The 25,628-nt window shown below is 42.9% G+C and overlaps 1 protein-coding gene across 1 annotated transcript; it reads right to left on the reverse strand.

Moving 5' to 3' along the window:
* Positions 1-137: 137 nt before the first annotated feature.
* On the reverse strand, positions 138-25,352 carry spock2 (SPARC (osteonectin), cwcv and kazal like domains proteoglycan 2; the record flags this gene model as incomplete). The annotated part of the gene is made up of 10 exons (XM_084561126.1): positions 138-1,214; positions 1,783-1,914; positions 2,775-2,837; positions 3,337-3,555; positions 4,137-4,271; positions 4,458-4,566; positions 5,706-5,811; positions 6,136-6,250; positions 12,356-12,401; positions 25,164-25,352. 10 exons carry the CDS (start codon positions 25,350-25,352, stop codon positions 1,069-1,071), a joined length of 1,260 nt encoding a protein of 419 aa, XP_084417252.1. The 3' UTR covers positions 138-1,068.
* Positions 25,353-25,628: the final 276 nt, after the last annotated feature.

Here is a 25,628-nt window from a genome sequence, read left to right on the forward strand (position 1 = left end):
TATTTGCTTTTAGTATTCCCACTGATATTTCTTTTACACATTTCTCACTAGATTTGACTTTGCGTTTCATCCTGGCGGAGTTTTCTAAAACCATTTTCGCCATCCCTTAACTTTTCTATCAGCCTTTCCGTTCAGGAACAATTAGCCACTGTCTGCTGAGATGAAAAAGAAAACCAGAAAGAGCTCAGACTCAGATGTACGGTGGCCAGCTGCTCCACATAGATCATTTTATTTTATTTAACTTTTTTTATTAAACACAGTAATTGATCCACATTATGATACGATGCACACTTGTCAGCTAAGCAGTACACTCTGCTAGTCGTCCAAGGCATTGGTTACGGGACTAATAGGTGACATTCAGTCTTCTGATACACGCATTATATACAAGCTAAAGAGTGACGCGTGAGAACCGTTTTCTTAATAAGTCATGAATGGGACAGAGCGCTACTGTCACATACGAGCCGAAGCATATGAAATGAAAATGGTGAGGTGAAAGGGTGCTTTTCAATATTCTTTCATGGCTTCCTTTCTATAATGACAGTTTTCTGTCTAAAAGCCAAAACTGGTCACAGGCTAAATGCTGTCAAATCTGCGAGCACAATAGATGAAAAAGAGCCAATTTGGACTATTGAAATGCACCCAGTCTTGCTTCTTTTTCTTTTTTTTTAATGCAAGCTCATGACAAGCACCTGCAGTTTCTTAAAGTCTCCATTATGCATCAGCTAAAAACTGCTCAAAGAGAGTTCAAAAGACATACAACAGAAGAGAACGAAGATTCACAAGAATGAAGGACAAAATTCTTGATTCCAGACCCATAATTTCTTTATAGTGATATTTCCCCCTCCCCCTGCCCGTGTTAAGAACATCCTGTAACATTAAATACTCCCATAACATATGCATCTTCACCATGTGCAACCCTCTCCCTCGCTTCTTCATGAGTCAGTGTTGTTCTGAGTGTGAGCACATCATCACGTCCATGTCTTTGCAGGATCTGTGTGTGTGTGTGTGTGTGTGTGTTTGGGACCGTCGAGATGCTCCTGTAGAGAGGCCGGATTACACGTCGGCCTTTTACCAGATGTATCCCCCGTCATCCACCTCTCCCACCTCTCCCTCTTCCTCCTCAGCTTCCTCTGCGGTCTCCTCGGCTTCTTTCTCCTCCTCGTCTTCCCATCCAACGCCGCTGCCAAAATCACCTGAATATGCCACTTCATAATCTGCGGGAAGATGGAGAGAAATCATGCAGAGCGAGGGGGGGGGGGGGAATGCAGGCAAACTGAATTATGGCTGTGGCAGCCCCGCGCATCGCCATAAATTCCGCTCATCATGTCTTCCTCTCAGCTTTGATGGAGTCCTTTCTATACCAATGAGCGATGCTGAAATCAGTTAAAAAACATTGACGGCGGAGGCAGAGGAATGGGGGCATGTGTTTGACTTTGTCTGGATTTTAATAGCTATTTCTAAACCTTGCCAAGGGAACCATTCTTATCAGGAGCAGGTTCAGTCCAACCAGCCCTCATTTATCTTGAAAGACTTTTCTCACAGCGACAAGCGGCGCTTTAGAATGCAAATGACTCCGGACACATGAATGTGGCACTGGTCCCTGCAGTGAGTTATGCAGCAGTGGGCCTCAGTCCTCTAACATAAAGGAAGCCTTGTGTGGAAGGCATGTGGAGATGCTGTGTAGTACAGGGACGATGCACAGCGTATTTTTTTTCCCCTCCAGCTTTAATGAGCTTTCAAGCTCAAATGCTATTCATTTATTGACAACGGAAATTGTCTCACCGCAGTCTGGCTTGCCACGAATCCTAGACCCGGCGACTTCTCCTCCGTTTCGGTCGACACACCAGCACTCCCCCCTGTCGCACTGCTGCTTCCTGTAGTAGCCGTCTTCGTCGCAGCTCGGAATGAATCGACCTGGCATTCACACACACATAAATAAATAAGGGTCAGGTATGGTAGGCAATCTTCTGTACCTTTTATACTGCATAATCTCTGCAAACAGCAGGCACACATCTGCGTCATGTCCCATCACACATGGCACTGAGCCCAAGTGAGAATGTAAAGCATACAGCATATGTGGCAGCCAATTCCATATTTCATGAATACAAATATGTTCATGGAGGAAGATACAGACGAATAAGTATGGAGTCAGCATACTGCAGCATATTGTGGTTGTGTGGGGGTGGCTGGCTAATTACCATGTTATAAGGGGAGGATGCAAGCTTGGATATTTCTATATTTCTGAACCAATGCAGAGTTATGACATTCATCCATGTAAGGCAGGACAATAGCAGTGCAAACTTAACCTTGCTGTCCTAACCTTCAGAGATGAGTGGATTTGCAATGACGGTAAATATTTTAGACAGTATTTTAATAACGCTGTAGCTGTAATACAAATGAGATGGGACACGGCAGAACTGTCCATCCAGTCTTTCTGGGGATCATCCGAGTGCCGGGCTGGCAGACTGCCCCCCCCTGCTCGCCGCTCTGTGTCCTTGGAGAGTCCTGACTCAGAGCCCAGTCAGCCGGCCAAAATCTGCAGTGGGCGCGTGCATACACGCACACTGTCACTTACATATTCACGCAATTACACATACATGTAAGACAGACTGATGGCTGCTTTCCTTTGCCGTCTGTCAGTATCGAGTTATAATCCACAAGAAAGATCAGGACTAATCCCCACCTCCTGCTTGTCATCTGCTCGGTGAAAACCTCAACCATGAAAGACAGACCCAATTGGGTTGAAATGCTCTTATGAGACGTCAGATACCTACCAAACTTTCTCTTGCCGCCGTCCAGTACTTGGATCCTCTCAAGTTCAGTCAGGCAAGGTGGCTCTTAAAACAGCAGAAAAGGAAAAGAAAAGATACCGCCGTAAGTAATTAGTCAAAGAACCAATCTAACTCCTAATACATGTAATCTGAGTGCGGTCTGTGTTTTCTAATGACTTCCTGCAATTTTAAAAATCAATTCTCAAGTATTTTCTCCCCAAACAAAGAACTGTATAATCTTGGGACCTCCGCCTCGTTTCTGCTCGGCTGGTTGGCTGACATGCTCAATCACTGAGAGCTGTGGGAGAACCAGGCTGTCAGCAAGCAGCAGGAATGTTTTTAGTGCCTCGCGGTGACCACTTCACCTCATCGGAGGACAGAAGGAGGCAAACAGTGATGGACCGGCACACAATACAGAGGAGGCTGCACCTGAGGGCGGCTGAGTGCCTTGAAGTTTGAGTGCGTGCACCGTGGGGGAAATGTCAGCACACAGGCATGTGAACGCGCCTCCGCGCATGGACACGCAGCCTTCAAACCTCGCGTCATCACCCGGACAAACACTCACTCTCTCTCCAGAAGCAGAGGCACCATTCGGCGGTGGAGACCTTGCCGTCCCTGTAGGAGTCGCAGGAGTTGAAGAAGGGCCGGATGCAGACCTCATATTTGTCCAGATTGATGGCAGCCAGCTCAGCCTGGTCCAGGTACAGGTCGCTATTGGTGTCCAGCTTGGAGAACATCCAGCCTATGGAGTCCTTACAGCTGGCCACCAGGCTCCTGTCCAGAACTGCCAGCACAAAGACAAACAAATAGACTTTTATCAGGGGACAGCTGCACGAATGGAAAATCATGCCAATGCATTCAGAAATATATCTCCTGTCTCCAATGCAGTTGTGGTACTAAATTCAACAATAGAAGGATGGCATTTCAACTTATCAGCCTATTAGCAGACTTTTCCACTTCAGGACATGGTGCTTATCAGGCATTGACTAAGCCAGCCAGATGCTTTGAAGCACAAACCAGTGTGTGATGCAGCATAACCTTGATCCATCCACCCTTACTGTTGCTTTTCTAAACACAGTTACTCATTGCTGCAACTTACTGTTGTTGCTGATCATGGCTACAATGTCTTGAACTAGAAAACATCATGCAGAAGGCAACCATTTATTTATGGGACACCTCTAGAGTTGTGTAGTGCAAAACAGTCAAGAGCTGTAACTGTTATCTCAGCAGCAGCACCTGGGCAGCGACAACCTACAGATGTAATGACTCGTTTGGACATTTTTACATCATATTACCTGCAACTAAGGTATTAAAACGACCTCTTTATGCTGCTGAGATTCATTAGGTAGTAGTGGTAGTGCTAACCTGATGTGCCGCTGACTGGAGTGACTCTGGCTCCGGGCTTGCTGTTGTTGTTCTGCTTGGCATTGCTCTGCAGTAGCTGGAACCAGTCCCTCAGACGCTCACCGAGATCAGCCAGATCCTGTCCGGTGCAGCTTTCTGTGCAAGAATATAATATTTGTTGCACCGATTTACTCTCTTAATGATTATTGTACTGTAATGTGAATATGTGAGATCAAAAAGAGAGATGGAAATCCCAGCTTGGCAGTCATCTCCAGTGCATTCATGTTAAATGGATTAGTTCATGTTATTTCTTGTCATAACCTTTGTTGTGTTCGTTCTCACCATGTTTACTCTCCTTGGATGCAGGGGCAGCAGTTGGACAAGGACATAGACCTGAACACTTCAGGGAAAGATCCTTCCCTGTGAGACACGCCTGCTGCTCCAGCTTGCACTGCGACACGAACACACATATACATCCATTACCACACAGACACACGCCCCCGACATCGGCAAGGGGACACTAAGGTGAAGTAAAATGAGTTATTGCGGCAACACAGATCAAATATTCATGAGGTGACCGACTGTAAGCCTTAATTCAAATCCCAAACTCGGCTTGCACGCAAGGTCACGAATAGTGATCCAAGAAGACAAAGCATTAATCAATAAACACATGGGATTCTGTAACCACAAGCCACCAATTGGTCCTTTTGAGACCATATATCATGGATCTTTGTCTCGGTTTTTCCCTTGGGAGACTCTTCACACTGCTGAGCTCTGAATGTGCAAGGTTGATGTCAATTCTTATCCCGCAATGCACGGCACATTATTTTACTGTGTCAGTGACACAGATTTAAAGCTGAGAATAAATGCACTTACTGCTGGCATTACCTGAAGTGTTCAGGTGTCAGGACTGCTTTAGCAATTCTTGTTAGAACTACATATATGAGTAATTTGCACTGTGTCATTGAGGGGAATGCTGTACAGTTCCTCAGGCAGTAAAGCTCACCCTCCACCTATGTGAATATTTCTACCTTTATTTCTTTTCTTTATAAAGAGAAGAACATTCTGTTACACTCTTTAATCCCATATATAATATATATATATAATAATATCAAACGGCCAGCAACTCAGGAACAAAATCAAGGCTTAAAGTTATGCATGATTAAGGACAAGGCCGCTGTGAGTGACTGTCGTGTACTCTCCCTGGTTACTAGCTGTCACCTGCCTGCCTCAGATCCAGTCAAACTCCACTTCTTTGCCCACATTTGGATCAGCTGGGAGTTAGGTGGAGCCACTGCCAAGATGACGATGGCCAGAGCCACCACACTTTTAGTTTGAAAAATGCTCACCTCTGATTTGTCCATCTTTTTGTACACCATGCCGATGGCCAACGTGCATGCACAATGTGTGCAAATGCTTTACATAAGAACAACCTTTTTATTCCAAACATGTATAACTAAACCTCCAAGGAGTCACTTACATCATTACATTGGAAGTTATCCTAGTAAAAAAAGAAAAACCATGAGGGTAGAAAAAAAAAACTGCAGAAAATAATCCCAGGCCTGCATGTATGCAACGGTTTCATTGTACCTTTGAGGCATAGTTGTGTCCGTCCGATCCGCAAACAGGCCCAGTGGAGGAGATGGGACAGGGCTGACAGTTTCCATCAGGAGACCTGAGAGCAGGCTGCTTCAGTCTGCAGGACACGGGACACAAAAACACTTCAGCCTCACTAAGTCCACCCGAGACAGCGACTGCTGTGCTAATTCAGCGTACAGACACATCCTGAGCATGAAGCGAGCAGCCCTGCTCCATGTTGTCTGGATGTATTAGCTTATCACTAAACAGCAGGCTGTTGTACTACACTGGTGCACAAACAAGCTTTATTATTACGAGGAAACACATTTCAGACTAGCACTAGCCAGGCGAACTGAACCTCATGTTACAGTGCGTGAAGTGAATGATTTTTGACTCTCTTGCGAGTTTTGGGAATTCTTGCCCAGAGGCTACACAAACTCACCTGTGTTCAAGTTTCTTGCGGTTGACACACACAGCCCTCTGGTAGCCCTGGGCGATACACACCTTGTTTCGGCTACACTTAACCTTTTGACAGGGGTCCTTGGTGGTGTCTACATCTGGGGGGAAAAAAAGAAAATGAGATATAAGATGTAGTGTGCTTCACATTTTACCGTCCTCTCTGTCTTTCCATGCCCATCATTCAACGTTTCACTTCCAGTCTCAAATCCCAAATGTCCTCCCCTCTACTTACTCAGCACAACCTGAGAGTCAGTCTAAATTATTAGAGCTGTCCAGAACTGCTTGCACTGTTAAAATTATGCATTGTGAGATATTCTGATTTGATTTATTAAAGGAGAAAAAAACTGAAAAGTACAAGGTAAGTGTGTTTCAAACACCGCTGTTCTTGTTTTGAGTTACTGTATCTTCGAAATAATGTAGAACCAGCCTCAAGAAAATGGTATTTTATTCACCAAAAAGTTGATCTGTGTTGGAAGAAAGCTCAATTGTCATGCTTTGCTTGCAGATTTATTACGTCTACTTATTTAAATTTAATACCATACTTTAGGTGCCTCTGTAATGCAAATGCTTCCTGCACAGTAAGCTAAAGCCTGGCTGGCCCGCTCCCTCTGCCCCATCCATCACGCTCTTTGCTAGCAGCTAATGCTGGACTGTGTGTGTGCACCTCACAATATGTCTCAGCTGTCTGTTCCCAGCAGGCCTCCTGCAGCCTGACCTGCATGTCACCCTCTATTCTCTTTAACTCACCCGGCCTTTATTCACCTGCCTACACTATCCATCAGTACAGTACGCAGTAATACGGCTTATTTGCATCCTACGATTACAGGTTTAGGCTATATGACAGGGCTGCGTGTAAATCGTGCATTCTTTCATTCATCTCCTGCTTTTACTCTATCCTGCTTTATGGCACTATTTAGCAGGCAGGCTGGGGATCTCCTCTCTTGTCCTTCCCGGTGGGTGGATGCATTAATGCGGCCGAGATCACAGGATTATTGAAGCGAACCGACAGATATCTGATTTGAGAAGCGCATCCAAAAACAATACACCCCCTGTCATGGCTGAGCTGGTTGTATAACTGACTGACTGACTGACTTGACTGCTCTGCTGCTGCTGCTGCTGCTGGGGAGAAACCGCGAAGCTCGGAGGCATTAACGCCCAGACGCGGACTCCTCATCCATTCAGACTGTCAACAGTGGAGCCTTATTCTCTGGCCGCCCCTTATCCCAGTTGGCGTTGATTGTGTTGAGTATCTCAGTATACAGTATCTCGCACATCTCCCAGCCTTTCACGCGGCTGCCCTTTGCCTTTCTTGCTCCTGCACTCTCTCAACTCCCTCCTCTTTTGTCACCGCCGGCGTTTTCTATTCCCCAGCAGGTTTGATGTTTCACCTCCGTCTAATTCACACCAGCGCATCAGCAGAATCAGAGTGCAGTGGCCAATTCCACCCTTCAGACATGAAAGACAAGGTGATTAATGTGGTAATGGGGATGCAGCACCGTAGGTGAGGGGGGCACATGTATTTATTTAGACAAAAAGAATAAGGACAGTAATACAGAGGAGATAATCCGGCCTCCGAACAGCAAAACATTTGTAAATAAATCTTGTCGGTAGCGAGCGGCTATAACGCTGGCACAGCATTGTGTTGTGAGTACAGAAGCATAAGGTGGCTGCCTGAGCCTCATGTTAACTTAACAGGCTTCTACGGATTAAAGCAGTGCCTGCGATGATGACGTTTCCATAGCAACAGGCTCTCCGTGGTCTGGGAATCATTTCTGGGTTGACTGTGATTTGCAGCTCAATCTGGTGTTTCTGAGAACTCTCTCTCTCTCTCCCCCTCTGTATCCGAAGCCCCCGTTGTGCAATCATGTTTATCAGCCTACCTTTCTTCCATCTTTCCACATTCCTTTGTCTTCTCCTCATGTCAGACATCCTCACGGTGCGCTCTCATTTTTGGCCGGGCTTATTATTTTCCTCCTCGCATCCACTCTTTCTGCGTTCAATCCCCGACGCGCTCACCCACTTCCATTCTTACTTTTCGAAAAGTCTCTCCTTATTAAACTAATGCCCGCAGCAGTTAAACCTCTTCTAATTAGGCTCCCTGCGCTTCAGTCTAATCCAATCCAGATTTGCATGAGGTTTATCCCTGCAGATTGAGGATAACGGAAGCAGAGATCAGGCCACATCGTCATCATCAACCCTCTTATCTGCTATTTACACACTGAGTCTCTAATGCGATCAGCGCTGTGTTGTCTTCTAGGTAAGGCAAGGCACACCTCTGTTGTTTACAACTGTCTGTCAAGGCACTTAATGCAAAAATTGTCTTGTCTGGCCTTACATTAGTAAACCAGCACTGACATTTGTGACGCCATAAAACCAGTAGGCACTTTTGCAGTACTGTCTTTGTTCAAATTAAACAAATAGGATTACTAAACTAAGTCAGGGGATTTAGCTTTATATTTACATACATGAGAGGTGAGTAGATCTTCCCAACAAAGTCTTGGCAAGAAAGTGAACGTTTCTCAGAATTGCTCTTCCAAAATGTACAAGAAAGGAATGATAGGAAATAACTAACAAGAGCAAATAGGGAAGGTTGAATAGAGGAGAATCAGAGGCGTAAAGATCATTTGAGTTACGCCTTAAAAAGATTAATTTGAAATAAATGGGGAGGTTGGCCCCCTCTGGAGCTGGACCAACATGCTGAACCCTTTACGGACTTGTATGTGGGGTTTGGAATTTGACAGAGGCAACCCCAGGTGGCCCGAGAAGGGAGAGCAGCACGGGGTGACACTGTACAAATTTGTAGAGTGCGATGGTAAGAAGGGCAGCAGGAGTCCCTGAAGGACTGGTAAGGTGGAGAGTTTGTTGTATCGTGCACGATGTGTACAGCATGTACAAAAAGGTGGGCAAATTCCCCGGTGGAGGTTTAAGAGGCTGGATATAGAGGAGCGAAAACATGTTAATAGCATCTTAGAGCAGGAGGGATTTTTCCAACAACAAAACTAAAGGAACTGCTTGATCCTCTTCAGAGCTGGTGGGAAGACGTCCAGTTTAAGGCTTCAAGGAGGCGTTCGGTGGCAATCTACCATATGTGTCGGTGAGCTACTCAAACACCAATATCTATCAATAGCATCGAGAGGAATTAAACTCTAGACCTTGTGGAGTGTGGATTCAGCATGTTTTTCTATCTCCTTACTGTCTGCTATTGATCGGAAACTAGTGATTTGCCAGAAAGTGTCCATTCACCATTCACCTGGACTTTCTGGCTGATACTGGCCTCTGGAAATCCATCGCAAGCGAAAGTGTGCCTGTAAACGTATCAGGTCTTCTGTGAGTGCCGCACACAGCCAACCGAGCGTCGACGTGTTTGCACATGTGCGCGCTCATATACGCTTGTTTGCGCTTACGAGTCCAAATTACAGCAGTGTTTACTGTCTTAAGAGCGAGGTGATTCAATCAGCTGCTGGACTGATGAATCGACTGCACAAATCAACTGCAAATTACCCTGACCTCTCCCTCGCTCAGCACAACTCAGACTAAAGTGGAGTCAGCCACTGCGGTGCCTGCATGCAAATTTTCACCTCGGTCTATTGTCGGCGTTGTCTGTCTGCGTGTTAGGGCTGTTGACAGTTCTAAAGCTCTGCCTTCCTCTGCCCAGCAGTGTAGCAGTCTGGCCTCCCTGACTGAGAAATGAGGCCTGCAGGCACAGAGCTCCAAAGTAAAGACATCATACTGATTTAGTGATGTCTCAGAGGGACAAATCTCCTCTTTTCACTCCTTCGCTTCATTAGGCCTCTCATAAAGGAAGGCAGATCAATGGGGGGAGATGGCGCGCTCGTGTCGAAACGGGAAAAATGGAAATAGGTAGTTGAAGGGTTTTATGCCGTGTAAAATGAAAGTAGGGAAGCGCTATTCATCTGAAAACCTAAGGCAACCATTTAAAACTTGTGAATTTGATCAATGCCGGTTAAGTTGGCTGTGAAATCGGCTGAATTATTTCATCTCCATTGCCACACAGGAACATCAATATCCAGCAAAATTCAGATTTGGGTTCAATGACAACAACTGTTATCATTCAAACTCTGCAGTATTTGCCATGGAAACAAGTCGGATAAAAAAGAAAGTCTAAATGTGTGAATAAACGTGATGAGCGCAGCTGTTATTTACGGGGCAAGAGGGTCACTGAATGCTATAATGAGTGTAAAAAAGTTTGAGTCAATGATTTTGCCTTGTCTCATAGTTTGGCTGTATCAAGTTTTTGTGCCTGTGGTTTCTCAAGCTAATGATCTTTAGAACAAGAGAGCACGAGACTATCCTCATCTATTTCCATGTGCATCTGATCACACTCGTGTACCTTCCTACTTGCTTTCATCCTCCAGTCCACAATTTCCTCGTCACCAAGCTGCCTTGGAGTTGGCAGGAATAATGTACATGTCAGTTGCTTTACACTGAATCAAGGCATATTAGCTCCAACCCCTGTCTCACTGTCTTGTGACGTCTCTCTCTAGCCTTTCACTGGAACCCATAATTAGTGCTTCATTAAGCCCTTGGAAATTGCGCTAATGGACTCTGCCATTCAACCGACTTCATTTAAGCTGCAAATCAAGCGACAGTGGTTGAGGACACGACTCTGTGTCATGGCTTCATCAGGCGGAGACTCAATTAAGGCTGGAGTTACAGCAGGAGTCGAGGAGGAGACCTCAGACGCTCAAGGCTCCGGAGCAAGTGGAGACAGAGAAATAGGAGGAAGCAGAAGGAAGTGGTGACGGGTTGAAGTCGGGCCAATGTTTAGCATCTCCTGGGGGAGTCACATCGGATTCACTCAAGCAGATAAAACAAAAGCGCTAACATCTTTCGACCTTTTCGCTGAGGAACCGCTGCAAGCATGGACAGTGAGCGTCTGAATACAAACACAAAACACACGCAGTGCTGTCTAATAATTGCAGACGGTCTGGGAAGCACCACAGTTCAGATACAAGCCACAGGTTCAGTCTCCACGCTAGAGTACATGGTAATCACATTCAGCTTCAATACATCTTGCTGCTTTGCAGTCCTGCATGCACGATGACACATTTTGAGCGCAGAAAAAGATTTTTTCCAAGCACACAACTAGCTGTATGTAATAAAGAAATTCAATTTAGAAACGTGTGCTCTCAAAATGGTAAATCATACTCTTGATTTTGCATAACTTGCGTTATACCCAACAAATTTTGTACTGAGATATGTGGAAATATTTTGGCCGAACAAACGTGCCATTAAGGATCCTTAGCTATGTTTTACTGGATAATTCCCTGTCTATCAGAGGACTAGACAATGACAACAGTCGTTCTCTTTAAACAGAGTGATTACATTTTTGACAGTGCACAAGGAATACAAAATAAACTGAAGCATCTTTACTGCAGAATTGGACTGGGTTTTAAATTGTGTGTAAGGCACATATAGAACCAAAAAAAAAAAAATAATTCTGGCTGCCAAAGTGTGACTAAAGGAATAAGGATCTGTGCTTAAAAGCACAGTCCAACAAGCTACCTTACTGTAGAATCACTTCATCAGAGGATTTGATCTTACATTTTCACAAGACAAAATGCATCCGATCATCTCGATCTTAGCCTAACAGTATTTCAACAAGATAAAGGCCAGTCCATTACTTTTGATATAGAGCTGTAAAGCATGAAAAAATATATTTTATATCAATAACTTGCTGTCTATATTAAAGGACCAGTAAGTAGGATTTAGTAGCACCTAGTGGTGAGGTTCAGGATTATGGTCAATTGAATACCCCTCTCTCCCTTATCCTTCTCCAAGCATGTAGAAGAATCTACGGTAGCTGTCACTTCAACACAAAACAGCAAAAAGCCCCCTCTAGAGCCAAAGTGTGGTTTGTGCATCCTGTTCTACTGTGCAAAAATTTCAGATTCTGTGGAAGAGGAACAGCTCCCGGGACAACAAATTCATACGCTAATAAAAACAATCATCTATTTCTGCGAGTAGATCACCTAAAACCTAACCATCTTTAAGGGTTAATGAAAAAACTATTCTGTTATTTGTGTTTCTAAAAGATAATTCATGTAATCGCAAACCATATAATGACATTTATATGAACATATACTGCATATTGAAGTAGCAAATACTAACAAAACACTTGTGTGTGTAATGGCAATCAGGGACCGCACAGGGAGAAAGAAATACGATGTTGTGGGACTTACTGTCATTAGAACCTTGATTTTCATCCCAGGTACGCACATAATCGTCCTGCAGAAACATGAGGAAAACAGTCATTTGTTAGCACCTGCAGAGGATAAGAGGCCATGCAATTCACACAGAGTGTAGTGTTGATAGCATAACATATGAACACTCTGTCATCACCACAGAGGAGAGGTAATGTACGTTACATTATCGCTGCACACTGATTATAATGTGTACACCGACATGATAATTAGCGAAGTGATTCACACTGGAGACAGACGGATGCGGTGGCTGTACATTCTGTATGGAAATTAGCTCAGACATCCTGCAACCTCTGCCTATAAGTCAGGCATATGGCATTGGGGGTGAGCTGCCTTTTAAGTGCTTTGCCTTTTTGCCCATTTAATTAGAACATTAATCGTTCTAATTAAAGTGGGAGAGTGAAGAGATGTCGGAAAAAAGAAGTGAGAGAGGACGGATGGAGAAGAAAAGATAAAGACACACAAAAAGACAAGGGAAATGAGTCATGAATGAAAAAGACATCGTACAAAGTCAGCTAGAGGAGCGTTGTAGAAAAAGTGAAGAGGACTGACCTCTACCTCCTGGGGCAATGACAGCAAAAAGGAAAGAAAAGAGCTGATATTAGTGAAGAGGAAACACAGATACAGCATATTACGCTTTATTCAATGTAAGGCTCCAAGTGGACATCGCTAAACTCCAATGGTGATCCAATTATTTAAACCACGTTGCTTCATAGTTTTCATGGCGTAAAACCAAATGTTTCCTGATATATCCCTAACCAGGACGTAGCGGGACTTTATGTCATCAACGCAGGGCTTGATGATTGCTTTGTGACAACATGCCAGTGCTAAAAAGAGACAAAAATGGACATTTCAAAACAGTTTTTTTAACTGACATGATCTGTGATACCTTTCTAGAGGTAGTGATATAAGCCAAACAAAATCTGAACACATGTATTCATCTGGACATCTTCAATGCCACAAATGCTTTTGTTGGAGCTCAGGCTGCTCAACAACTACCAATAGTGAATATGAAAAATACAGTCGGAGACAACGATAGACACAGGTCTTTATGGAAATATGTCTTTGCCGTGTTACCCATAAGATTCCTGAAGAAACTTTTTGAAGCTCAGCGTGGCGTCCGTTGCCATCTTCGCAGTGTCTGACTCTCAGCTAGCTTAGCTTGCTTAGCTAGCTTATTCAAAAATAGATAGAGGTGGGGCAGGTGGGTGATGCCCAGGCAGAAACTTGTGATGGCACCTAACAGTCACTTACACGTCTGTAATTATGTACGCCGTTAAGCCTTGATACAATTTGATATAAAAAAAAACACTTCCTGCGCAGCTGTCATGAAAGGAGACATTAGCTTTAGAGACCAAAATAGTTTTTTGTACTGGGCTGTAAACATGTTTGCTGTAAATTTTGACATTTGCCTTAGGGGATTTTTCGCTCTGTGTGAAGTGGCGATTTGAGGATCTGCGGTTTTTGGAAAGCGTAAACTGGGTGTTTAATTCATGTTGCTAAGCTCTGATTGGTGCATGGGAACAGACACTACGTACTGCCCGTATAAGCTTCAATTTAAACCAGTGGCAAGGAAAAGAAATCTCTCTCGTAGATAAAATAAAAAAAACGTTGTCAGTAGTTTCCTGTGGAATCCCATCGCTCACAGTAAGATGCTAATTAAGAAAATACGATAGCACTTCTTTTAATCTTAAATACAGAATAAATGAAGAAAATGATCAGTATAAAAAATCTCAACAATCGTGATGAAAGGATTAGATATTCTTCATATACAGAATAACTCAGGGGAGATGGTGCAGATGTAAAGCGGTAGGAGTATATTGCTACATCTGAAATTATAAACATGAGTCATTAATAGATATTTACAATCGTCCACCACGGCTCATCGCCCCCTTAGCGGCGACTTACTCATCACCGTAAACATTTACTGTACTGAAAGCTCGTGCCAAACAGCTCCTAGGAATATATCCTGACACAACGCAACGTAACAAGCAGCCCTTGTGAAAGCTGGGACCTTCTTCTTTGACCCTCGCAGTTTTATTTCACAGAGGTAAATATTTTCATCACTGGCGAAGACTCCCTTTGCGAGTTAAAATCCAGCAGACTGCTCGGGCTCTGCTCGCTGCGGCGTCAAACTCATTTCCCCCTCGTCGATGGCAGAAGAATCACTTCTAGTAAACCGTCTTCCGTCTGGATCTTTACTCACCACTCCAGCTGAGCTTCATGAATGATTGCCGGTTATATTGTTTAACCTTGTCAGCGCTGATGGAGTCACGTATTACCAGGGTAAGACCTCAAAGAGTTTACGACCTGGCCATTAATCTGATGCCTCCCATGTCTCCTATATTGATGCTTCAGCTCCTGCATTATTTAGCAGCCTCTCAGTATTTGTGTTTCTGCCAGGACCGATGAGGAAACTGTCCTGCTGCGCTGACAGCACTGGAAATCAATGATTTCATAAAAGAGAGGCTGCAGAAAATGTATTCGGGGAAAATAAATTCTCCAGCGTGTACAAGGAAAGTGAGCATGAAAATGTGGAGCAAGGTGACAAGTTTGGTGAAGAGCAGGGAAGTTACATCACACGGGTGTGATTCATATGTCCAAATTGTGATGAAAAGACTGCTGTTTGTGTTTTTGTTTTTCATGCAGAAATGATTAGAGGAAGCAGGCTGAGAGTTGAAAACACTCGCCTCTATCCAGGAGCTCTGTGATCTACAGTAACTGATAGCATCAGAAAGGTTTCCTCTTGTTAAACAGAGCGGGGTGAAGCTTTACCCCCAACATCAAACGCAATGTTCACCCGTGCCGACAATACTGACTGACAGATCCCGATCCCTCATATCTGTGGCAGGAGGCGCACAACCTGATGAGCCTGTCCACTGTAAAATTGGACTCAACTCAAGAGGAACTGAACAGTGTCCCAGAGATCTCTAAAATAAATCCGTAACAGACAGATATTCTGCTTGTTTGGTTGATTTAAAAAGTAAGAACCAACAAAGGAAAGTTGTTGAAATGAATGTGTTGGCGTGTGTGTGTGTGTGTCCATCTGACAAATCATATGTGTGACTGACAGGTGTTTGAGCGTAAATGTCAGCCGTCAGATGCACTCTGTGCTCACTGTGGTTATCCTGAGGGGTTTGTTCATTGTTGCCGAGGAGTACATCCACCACCTCATCAGTAACAAAGGACACAGTAATAACACTCCGCTGTGAAGATCTGCATGGGCCGAATGAAGGTTTGCACTTGACCTTTTCTCTGAATTACAGATGATGTCGGCCTTCAGATGATTCATAAAATTCATGCAAAACCTCACAGGTCTATGATGTCCACACCCCACTCTAGACCAAAGGAGCATCATTTGCATAATAACACAATCATTTTAGCCCACACAGATCCCAATCTCCTGTTTTCACGTATGATAGCGGCCAAAACCTTTTCACAAGAGCATCAAGAGAGCCACTTGTCGAGAAGCGTAAGCCAGTTCCAAACTTACACTGATGCAAATGATTTTTTTATTTTTTTATTTTTTAAAAACTACGTTTCTATTGCTAATTAACAATCTTCCAATTTAATCAGTGCTCATCCAGAATGACATCTTCTAATCTGATGATATATGATATAGGATGACATTTAAAAATAAATGTCATCCTATATCATATATCTTGCTAACTATGTCATTTCGTTAGGTTGGTTATTAAAACTCTGTGGTTAGGGTTACAATAGTAACCACTTCATTATAATTATAATAGCGGAAATGGTTTAAAGAAATGTTGACTGCCATTAGCTAACAGTGATTTGTAATTAAGTATAACTTTTTGTTGACCCATCCATCCACCCCGACCTCCTTTCTCTCTTTCCTGGCTTTAAAACAAGGTAACACTACTTCCTACGCTATCGATTCCAAAGGACTTTGTAATTTGAGCGGAAATATGCGTTGCTGAAAAGACTGATGCTGCTCACTGTGTCGAGGAAAGAGGCAATTCATCTTGGGAAGGAGACATGCAAGCTGGCGAGGAATTGATCCGACAGTCACCTGGACTGTCAGGGCCTTCAGAGAGAGTCACTTGACATTTTTTGTTATCCCCTTTCCAGTCAACTCTGATAACAGTGAGAGGTCCTTAAATAATAATGTAAGAACTCCTTCGAAGACGAGAATCACTTACAGATGCAAAGGGGCTGACCATCTCAACAATCTATCAGCAATAGAAACATTGGTTCAGTGATCGGCAAACAGCCAAGCATCCTAATTCCAGCTTAAATAGAATTCAAAACGTGCTACTGACATCCCTCATCTTTGCGAGACACGTTGATGAACTGATGTTTTATTTATTATTCTTCGCAAACTCCGGAAATAAACTCTGTTATCTACTGTTGTAGTATAAAGTATAACCCCCAAATCTGATAAAATATAGATGAAAATTAACACATGATGTCGCCCTGAGGTTTTCCTCAGCAACCTCAGGGCAACTGTGCCAGTGAGAGATTCACATAAAGACTCTGCTGCTATTCACAGATTGTCAGCTTTGGTTCACAGATCACAGTTGACATGCTCGAGATGTAACAAAACCTGCTTAACATTACTCCCATTCTATATGTTCTTTTCTTATTGTCATGCACACTGGGCCAAGAAGGAAGAGAAGCAAGCCTGGCTATTTGTATTTCCGTATGCACACAGGGGCTCTGATCTGACGCTTCAGGAGCATCAGATGCTGAAGGGCTGGTCTGCTTACAGGAGTGAAGCTTATGTAAGAGAGCCCGCAAGAGTGGTAGAAAGTAAAAAGTGAAGCAGAGGTTAGTACTTCTCGGGAACTCGATCAATCGGTTGAAATAAGGATGGGGACTAACAATTAACTAGACCAGCTCAGAGGAAAGGAGAAAAAAATACGTTTTTCTTTTCACCCCATTTCCTTTCTTCTAAGCTTTGTTTTTCTCCCAAGTGAAATACGTCATAATTTGACCTCTTGACGCCAAAAAAAAAAAGAAAATTACAAATTGCTTTTTTTATGTGTGTGTGCAGCAGAGTTTTAATAATCCTACAGTGCTTTGCAGCTATTACAGTTCTGAACATGCAACATTAAAATCTGCAATTGTCGAGCAAGTCTTTAAGCACCCCGGGTATCTGGAGGAGTATCAACAGGAGCTTTTTTTTCCGGTAGTATTTCACAACAGGGAGACATCAACCCAGAAGACTAAAATAGAAAACACTAGACAGAGAGTGATTGCGGACCGTGTGACAGGTTTGAGTTGAGCAGTTTTAGTCTGAGCCACACTAACACTAGTTTTTCCTGCATGTGTCTTTTCTGTGTACCGTGGAGAAATTTAAGCAGTGGGTGCACAAAATGATGCTCGTGATGTTTAAAATCTAGACTGTGGTAAGATCTGTGTCCATAAATTACTGAGATCAGATAGAAAGTGTAAGCCAAGCTCCCGGCTGCATAAAACAAGCATTTACACTCTAGTACCGAAAGTCTATTTTAGAATGAATAATTTACAATTTTCTTTTCCTCGGTTTGCAGATACATTTTCCATTTTTATCTGAAAACATACTTTAACAGAAGAACAGACTTATATTCTGCGTCGCACTCCTCCTTGCTGGTTCTTAAATGAGTAATGTCCTTCACACTGAGGGTAGCGGATGAAAGGTGTTCATTTATGCCTGCACTAAATGGACACTTCACTAATATGGTTATCGTGCATTAATAATTCCATACCTTGTTCAAGAAAGGCTCTAATGTCACACTTAAACTAAGATGAGTGACGTCAGACATACAGCGGAGAACGGATAAAAGGTCAAACACAAAGCCTGACTGAAAATTGCACTCCATTATGTAAACCGTGAACTGCTTTTTCCATTTCTCTGGATATGTATTCAAAGGTACAGACTGTTTTCACTCAATTTAACAGAAATTTACATGCAGCATTATGAATTCTTAAACTTTCTTTCTTTCCCCTTTTGTGCAGCACACACATTGGACGCAAAATCTCTCTGCACTCACGCCAGCCCTGCGCTATCTATAAATAAAATCAACCCTTGTGCCTTCCAGGGCCCCGTGGGGAATAAGAAAACAGTCTGCAACTCACAGGAGAATCTGGTACAAACAGCGAGAAACTTCACACTTCACTGGAAACACCAAGCTCAAGTGAAAAACAGACTTGTACAACAATGAAAAATCAATGAAGTTGCCTCGGTAAGGGCTACGAGAATGATTAGGATTGGCCAATGATTTGAGACAAACCAGTTCAACAACAACAGGAAGCTCGTCCTGGGGAAAAGGTAGACTGGCTGTCATTTCTATTGCGTAACAAGTTTTGTCAAAGGTTTATTCATATAATACTGATTAAATTCCTTCAAAATAAATCCACATCATTACTGCTTTTATATTTCAGTTAGGCTACATTGCATGTATGCGCAATGACATTCTTAATTAGCCTCCTGTTCCTATGCCTGTCGAGATTTTTATGCTTTGTATGTGGAGCATGATATTCCATGTATAATTGGTTAAAAGTGAATTCTCTGTATAAACTCGTCAGTCAGAATAAACTGATGCAAACACAGTGAAATTTCAGCCGGCTGTGGAGGTAGTACGGCCATGGCAGACTCACATTCTCATCAGAATATGAGTCTTTTGAGTCATTTGGATTTTACTGATACTGAAAAGAACGTAAATTCACAGCCTTTTTGTGGTAAACAAAGGGAGTTACTTAATGTGGATTCTTTGTGTTCTTGGGAAACGTCATCACCTGCTGTCCAGTCACTGACCAAATGCCAGGATGTGTTCTTGCCCAACTCCCAGCTGAGCAACTCCATATCAACTTTCTGCCACAAAGATTTTGTGAACGGGCTGCTGCTGAGGCGTAGTTTAAACCTTTTCGTAAACCGATCAAAGGAGAATTTGTGCCATGTAAAGGGTTTACTTGCTGACCAGGTTTTTCTATGTACGCCCTCTGTCTTTATATACAGTAGATGCTTTGGGAAGTACATTTCTCCCCTTCCCAAGAATGGCAATTTTGAAGTTGAAGTGATCTGAGACTTTACTAAATATTTGAATCCCTGAACATTATTGGATAGCATTATTAAATAAGACGCAACAAAACATGTTCTAAACAGAAAAACTGGTTGTAGAGGAAGACAGTTGCATGATATATTAGTCACTTTGTTCCAATTAAATGTGTCGACGTGTGTAACCACAACGTCTTGTTAAATAATATGCTACATATCTCACCTGAAGTCGTCAGATAGACTGAAAACAAAACATACCTTTGTAACCACAGTGTTCATTGTGATTTGTGCAAATTGTGCAAGCGATGGATCCTAGGTTTCAGCTCATAACATGGCAGTGAGCCAGTCGGTTAAGCTAATATTAGCTCATGTTAGTACTTTATATTTAACATAGCATTAAATCCTGCAAAACAATGCCATGAAATTCCTCAGGCTATGGAGGGGAAGACGCAACATATAAATTATTCTTTACATTTTCAGTTTTGGATTTTTGGCTGGGAAAGAAAATGGTGAATCCCCAAACTGCTTAATGGATCGTTCTCATAACGCAGCACCATGCTAACATGTTCAACGGAAATACAAAGCATTATAGACCTATAAATAATAATAAATATAAATTCACTCGATCAAGTATTGTGTCGCTTCTTACCAGATCTACACTACTGCCTTTTTTAAAAAAAACAAACATTTAAGCTTCAAACACTTTGGATTTCAATGTGTGCACACACAGTGCATATCTCTGTGCATGCATGTCTTTCTGAGTTTGATTGCAGCAAACACTTTCTCAGCAAGCCGTCTCTCAAGGGCTCTCGGGAGCCAGAACATCTGGATTGTTATTTTCAACCACTTCTAACTTTTTCTCCCCAGCACTAATCAGTCTGTATTTTTTTTTTTTTTTCGTATCAGCTACTGTACCTACAGGAGCTGATATCACACACACACACACACACGCTGTGACTCAGTCTGGCTCAGGCCCAACAGCATTTTCTGTAGAGGCACCGACTGCCACTAAGAGTTATCATTAGTTTTGAAGGAAAAAAAAAAAAACATTAGAGAGATTTACTGAACCTGTCTTAAAAAACAGAGTTCATTACGAAACAAATACATCTCTTGAGTCCTGTTTTACGTTTGAACTCATACAAATTCACATCACACTGATTCAAACTGCTGTAGGGATGCCACTACCGATATGTACTTGGCTGTTTACTGGATATACGTGTTTATTAACTAACTAACTAACTACGGCCCACTGGAAGTATCCCACAAAGAGCTCATTACAGGCGGGCTGCTGAATGTCACATGCTCTCCGCAGCAAACAACCTATATGCCATACAGACTCCCCGGTGTAACCAATTAGGTCACTCCAAGACATCACAAACATGCTCCTGAAATTTCAGTGAGATTTCTGTGTCTTTACTGAAAAATGGTGCACAACCGTATGCTTTAAAACACTCTCTTTATGCAGCAATTAATCACTGGTGTATGGGGACTTCTGGATTAATTTATGGAATTCTGTAGACTATTGCATCTTCTATTGCAAGAAATTTAAAATGTATCACCGTCCTTTACTTCTTTGTAAATGTCTCTGCAGCAGATGTGTCCTTCAGCTGTGGCTATTGCACTCCTGCGGGAAGCAGCTGTAGCCAGGCATGTGAAAGGCTATTTCTTTTTCTTTTTTTTCTTCTACTCAATTACAGCCCACCTAGGCCCCTGGTAGCCAGCCAAGACACCCCACAGCGCACCAGTAGTCCATCCAAAGCATGCACAACCAGGGGAAAAAAAAACAAAAAACGCACACTATCTGCATTGCCACAGAGGTCTAGATGTGTCCGGCCTCGTAGGGAATCTGGAGAAGGCGCTATTTATGCCAGAACAAAGCATGACTCGATAGACTAATGGATTTCTGATAAGCTGTTATCATCGTGCGTGGCATTAACGCATCAGCAGCCGCCTATTCTAACATCAGAGAACGCGGGGTAGTCGAGTGGCTGTGCGATAGGAAAGCCAGGCTGAGCGCAGGGCTGGTGGTGATAATTTACCGTTCATCTGGATAATCTTTAATGGAGTATCTGGCTCCAGTATTAGAGATGCCATTATAGATAATTATTTTTTTGTATGCAATTATAAAAGAAAATGAGTGAGCACATACACACATTCTGAATTAAAATTCTGCTAAAGTGAAGCAAGTTTGGAGGCCAAAATCAGGGAAGGGAGTATAGGTAAACCACCACTCAAAATGATCTCTAAAGAGTGTGAAGCAAAAGAACATCACATCCTAATAAGAGCTGTCAGACCCTACTGCAAGTACCTCCACCATTCTGCATATTTAATCCACTGACATCGACGAGGGATCTGATGTTTTTGTGCGGGCACAGAGTGTTTTCTGCTCATTAAAAATGAAGAGCATGGATAACAGGTGCAGGCAGGGTTGGTACTGGGTGGTCCTCGGCTGCCTGACTTTAAAGTCATGCGTTTTTGTTTTTTGAGAGATTATTTATCAGGTACATACTGTGCACTGAATAGGAGGGGAGAAAGCAGCAGAAAACCAGAAAAATATTAAACAAAAAATCACCTCATAAACTCGGAGCCCTTCCCGCAATGATCACGCCGGCGTGCTTGATGGATCCCGACAATAAAGAGGCTCTTTCTGCATGAACTTGCTTTGGTATGTTCCAGTAATCATCCCTTTAGCCGCGAAGTTTGCCTTAAATCAACAGGAATAAAACGTCGGCCCAATTTCAAGGCTTGGTGATTTCATGGACAGTATCATTTTTACAAGGAAAGCTGAATTTAGTGCTGATCTGCCTTTAGTAGACATACCAAATAGGATCTGGTACGCCTAAAATGCAGTAGTCTTCAGCCACTTAATTTCAAATCCATTAGTTCTATGTAATTCTATTTTAAACTCAGGCGATTGTTAATAATATATTTCTAGTACATCTTCGAAAATGTCCACAATGATGAACGAAAAACAGAGCAAAGTGAAGAATTTTATAAATATACCCTACTGAACTCATTGTTCTTGAAGCTCAAACTGAATAATTTCTCATAAAAACTGAGTTGTAATAGTATGTAAGTAATAAATCTGCATTCAGTCACCATAACTGTCTTCCCTGCACCCCTGTCTATCCTTTTTTCCCGCTAGGATTTGATGCATTAAGGGAATGAAATGTTGAGTGCACCTGTCAGATTAAAGGATTGAAGGTATCCCATTCTATTATTTGTTGACTGTAACTGTTAAATCTAATCGCCCGGCGTTCCTGTGAAATAGATTAAATTGAAATGCGGGAGCTGTTTTTAGTCAAAGAGCCTCTTATCCTGATTCCGCTTTCACGTTCTGAGAAAGAAAAAAAAAAGAAAAGTGAAAAAAAAAAAGTGAAATGTTTACGTTTTGTGCGCCATCCCCAGCTTGTTTGTGAGAGGCTTTGTGTGCATGTGCTTGCGTGCATGCAAAGGGGAGCGTGAAAGAGCTCGTCTTTCAAGTTGTGGAGCTTTGATTATTGCGTTCTAGTGTTGGATTAATATTCAGCGTTCAGCTCTCTCAGGACTCTGCAAGTCAACATTAATTTGTGTAATCTGAATACCTATAACTGCGTCACTTATACATCAGCCAAAGCATACCCATAGAGTGAACTGCTCATTTTCTAGCTCAGCTTTTTAATAGCTCCAAGACCCACATGAAGCGCTACCAATTAAATGTCCATCACATCCAATATTAAGCATCTCTCATTAAGAAGAATGAAAAAAGTGCCCCTTCGTTGCACAAACGCCCTTTCACATGTGGAAATGATATGGAGAAACCCCAATAAAGGATGTTTCCACTCATTCTTCCAGCCCCGAGGCAGGACTGGAGAGAGGATGGAGTCGTCAAACTCCCAGTGATGCACGCTCCATCTCAACACAGAGACGGCTGTTGCTACGGCAGCAAGCTGAAATCAAAGCGGTTTCTACTGGCAGTTCCCTGGAGGTTCGGTGGTTTGCTTCTCTGATGTTTCTCCTGTCATCGTCATCATCACTAGAGACACCGCCGCTCGCAAGCAGGCGCATCAGCCCAAACAAAAGTCAAAATCTATGCGCTAGCACAAGTGTAGACACAATCACGTGTCTGCATACGTGCACACGCACTAACACACTAACGCACGGAGGCAATCCCCCCCTGGGAATAATGATCACGGAAGAGATACAGTGTGTAAGTGTAAGGGAAGTTTGTGCTCCACAGCAGCTTTGACGTTAAATTGAGGAAGAAAGGGGAGCCGGTGACATCTCCATACTAGCTGGCAAAGCCTTAAGCAAACTGTTTATATCCTGGGATGTGCTACATAATGCGGTTGTGTTTGTGTTTTTATTCTCTCACGGAAGGAGGTTTTTTTTTTATTTCTTTGCACGGCCAATCATGATGTGCTGATTTCCAGATGACAGTGCATGGTCTAACTAAGATTTTAGATCAAAGCTGTGTAAATATAGATCAGCATCCATTGAGTTATAATCCCACAATAATTCTGGCTTAATCTTTCCATGCCCACAATTTCATTACTTCCCTAAGTACAGTTCCAGAGGACATACTCTTTAAGTAATCACAATCCGTCCGCAGGAGGGGCCGGTCGCAAATATTCATGCACTTTTTTTTGTCAGGGATGTCCACGACTTTAAGGACCCACGTGAACGCCGATCAAAAAGTGACACCCCAATCTCTCTGCGTGGCTTAATATTTAGAAAGGCTCGCCTCCTCTTGACAAGATGCGCAATCATTCGCTGAGAGAAACTCAACCTGAAGCCAACCGCTCACATTTCAGATCTAATAATGATACCTGTCACGTGCCCGCACTACAGATCAATTAAAACCCAATTAACATAAGTCATATGGAACATAATCCTACTGCACTGTTGTCCAAATCCTGCTGAGATCATTAGTAATCATTTCACAGCGCTGGAGGCAAAACTGCATCCATACATCCACAGACACAGTCATATATCAACGTGGCTACCCTGAAGGCTTTAATCAATTCCTGCAGCCCAGTTCAGTCTGTTCAGTAGGTGAATATGCACATCAATCAATCAATGCTGCCCCGCTCTAATTGCTTAATTCTCTTGTTTGTGAAATCTCCTGAGACCAGTCTGGAGGCACATCCGAGGCAGCCCGAATTAAGGTCAGTGTGATGGAATAGGTCTGTGAAAGTGGGACTAAAACATTAATTGCTTATGATTAGCAAAGGCCCACTACCTTGAAAGTGTATACAGCAGCCTACAGGCCTAGATTATGGTTTGCGTTGGGAAGTGTGGCTTTATTTGGGAGGTTTTCTGATTAAATGTCACTTTGGTAAGCCTTAAAGTTATAGAAAAGCCCTAAAAATAACACATTTTTACTTATAACATAGCTTAACATATGTTTTTATTTCCCCAAAAATATAATATAAACAGGATACACACACATTATGATGGCATTCATTCAAAATAAAGTAAAAAAAATAAATAAAAAAATAAATAGTAAACAAGCCTTCATATATTTTCTAATTTATAACACAATAAAAGACCCAAATGTATATATTGGCCACGCAGAAAAATTAGTTATATTTCTGGGTATTTTTCTTTTTTTTTTTAAAACATATTTAAAGTACGAGTGTATTTCGAGGTATGTTCAAAACACAGCACCAAGTTTTGTGTGCGTTATCGTGCTAGGAAAGTGCGCGTTAACTACCGGAGATGCGTCTAAACGGACCCCGACGCGCGTCCTTTCCCCGTCAGCGCACCTCGTACCGCATTACCGCGCACCTCTCAATCAACACTCACATCTCTGAAGCGATTCCAGTGCTTGATCTTGCGGCTGTACTGTGAAATGGTGGACAGCCACTGCTCGTCTTCCATGAAATTCCCCGTTTTTTCCGCCTCCTTGGCGCTCTTCGCGTCGGCCTGGAAGGTAGAGCCCGCCAGCATCAGCAGCGGGACGAGAAGGCACGCGATATCCGTAATTTCCACCATGGTCGCGGACAAAAACAAAAAGCACTTCGCGCACACCGGCTGTCGGCTGTCCTCTTCGGGGAGGAGGAGGAGGAGGAGGAGGGGGAGGATGCTCAGGCTGGATTGAAACTACCACCTGATTAGCCTATGGGATGAAAGAGAGGGAGGGAGGGAGAGAGAGATGGAGAGAGAAAGGAGAGAGAGAGAGATGGAGAGAGAAAGGAGAGAGAGAGAGAGAGAGAGAGAGAGAGCCACAGATTTATTTGCATTTTTTTCCTGAACTACATTGTTGATGTT

Source organism: Chelon labrosus, assembly GCF_963514085.1.
Source record: "Chelon labrosus genome assembly, chromosome: 15".
NCBI classification, from domain to species: domain Eukaryota; kingdom Metazoa; phylum Chordata; class Actinopteri; order Mugiliformes; family Mugilidae; genus Chelon; species Chelon labrosus.